At 33.7% G+C, this 1,205-nt stretch overlaps 1 protein-coding gene across 1 annotated transcript in view; it reads right to left on the reverse strand.

The window, feature by feature from the left end:
* rbm46 (RNA binding motif protein 46) overlaps positions 1-919 on the reverse strand; it is a gene marked incomplete at its 3' end in the record, with an annotated part of 10,548 nt that extends 9,629 nt beyond the window's left edge. The window contains 1 exon segment of the mRNA XM_014024586.1: positions 735-919. Coding sequence (XP_013880040.1) covers positions 735-753 — 19 coding nt within the window.
* Positions 920-1,205: the final 286 nt, after the last annotated feature.

The following is a 1,205-nucleotide window of genomic DNA, read 5'->3' on the forward strand; positions in this document are numbered from 1 at the left end:
TGTAAACTGACAGGTCATGCAATGTAAAATGACAGGTCACAGGATGTAAACTGACAGGTCATGCAATGTAAAATAACAGGTCACAGGATGTAAACTGACAGGTCATGCAATGTAAAATGACAGGTCACAGGATGTAAACTGACAGGTCATGCAATGTAAAATGACAGGTCACAGGATGTAAACTGACAGGTCATGCAATGTAAAATGACAGGTAACTACTTGTGAACTAACAGGTCACAAGATGAAAACAGAAAAGACACAAGTGGTAAAAAAAAATAAAAATAACCAAATCTCACATAAAACCTAGTATTTTTACTGTTTAAATAGTTTTTATAAAAGATCAAATCATATTCATCAAAATAAAACGTGTTGTGAAGCTTTTATTCTTATAGTTTGATAATCATAAAACTGATGTTTATGGGTTTAGCATTGATAGCTAACATGCTAATCAAAAAACTAATTTAAACGTCCWAATAACTTAAATAGTAACTTTCATCAGCAATATATCACAGAGCAGTGACGTGACCTTTACAACAGGACTACGTTGCAACTTTTTATTAAGTTCAAATATAAGTAAATAAGTCATATTTGTTAGCTAACAGCTAAGCTAACAGTTGTAAGCTTAAAAATGACGTAAACTCTTATTTCGCCACTAAATCTTCATCAAAACTTTTGAATTAAAACCATTACTTTTTTCAAAAAACTGCAAATAAATAGTTTGAGTAAACTCTTACCACCTCGGTGCTCTAACATCTTTTATCTCAGAGTAAATCCCSTTCTCAGAGTTACAACTCCTCCAGCAGCGGAGTTCAAGCTAAAAGTTAGCGACGCCGGGTTTAGAGGTTGTGCGTTAACTGGCAACAACGTCTCTGTGAGTTACGTCAACAGAGCCGCTGTGTCAGCCAATCAGAGACTGCCATTCCGGGTGACAGGAAGTTTATATAAAATACTGTGTAAAACCAATAAGTAAACAGTGAGAAAAAAAAAAGGAATATAGTGTAAAAAATTGAACAAAATCGACAGAGATAAATAAATAATGATGCAAAAGAAAAAATAAACAGTGAAAATAAAGATGTGCTAAAATCTAATAAAGACTAAAAATGGACTAAAATCAAGAACATTAAATCAATCCAATCACCTATCTACCAGTACATCCATCCATCCATCCATCCATCCATCCATCCATCCATCCATCCATCCATCCA

The sequence above is a fragment of the Austrofundulus limnaeus genome, unplaced genomic scaffold (genome assembly GCF_001266775.1).
Source record: "Austrofundulus limnaeus strain Quisiro unplaced genomic scaffold, Austrofundulus_limnaeus-1.0 Scaffold429, whole genome shotgun sequence".
Lineage (NCBI taxonomy): Eukaryota > Metazoa > Chordata > Actinopteri > Cyprinodontiformes > Rivulidae > Austrofundulus > Austrofundulus limnaeus.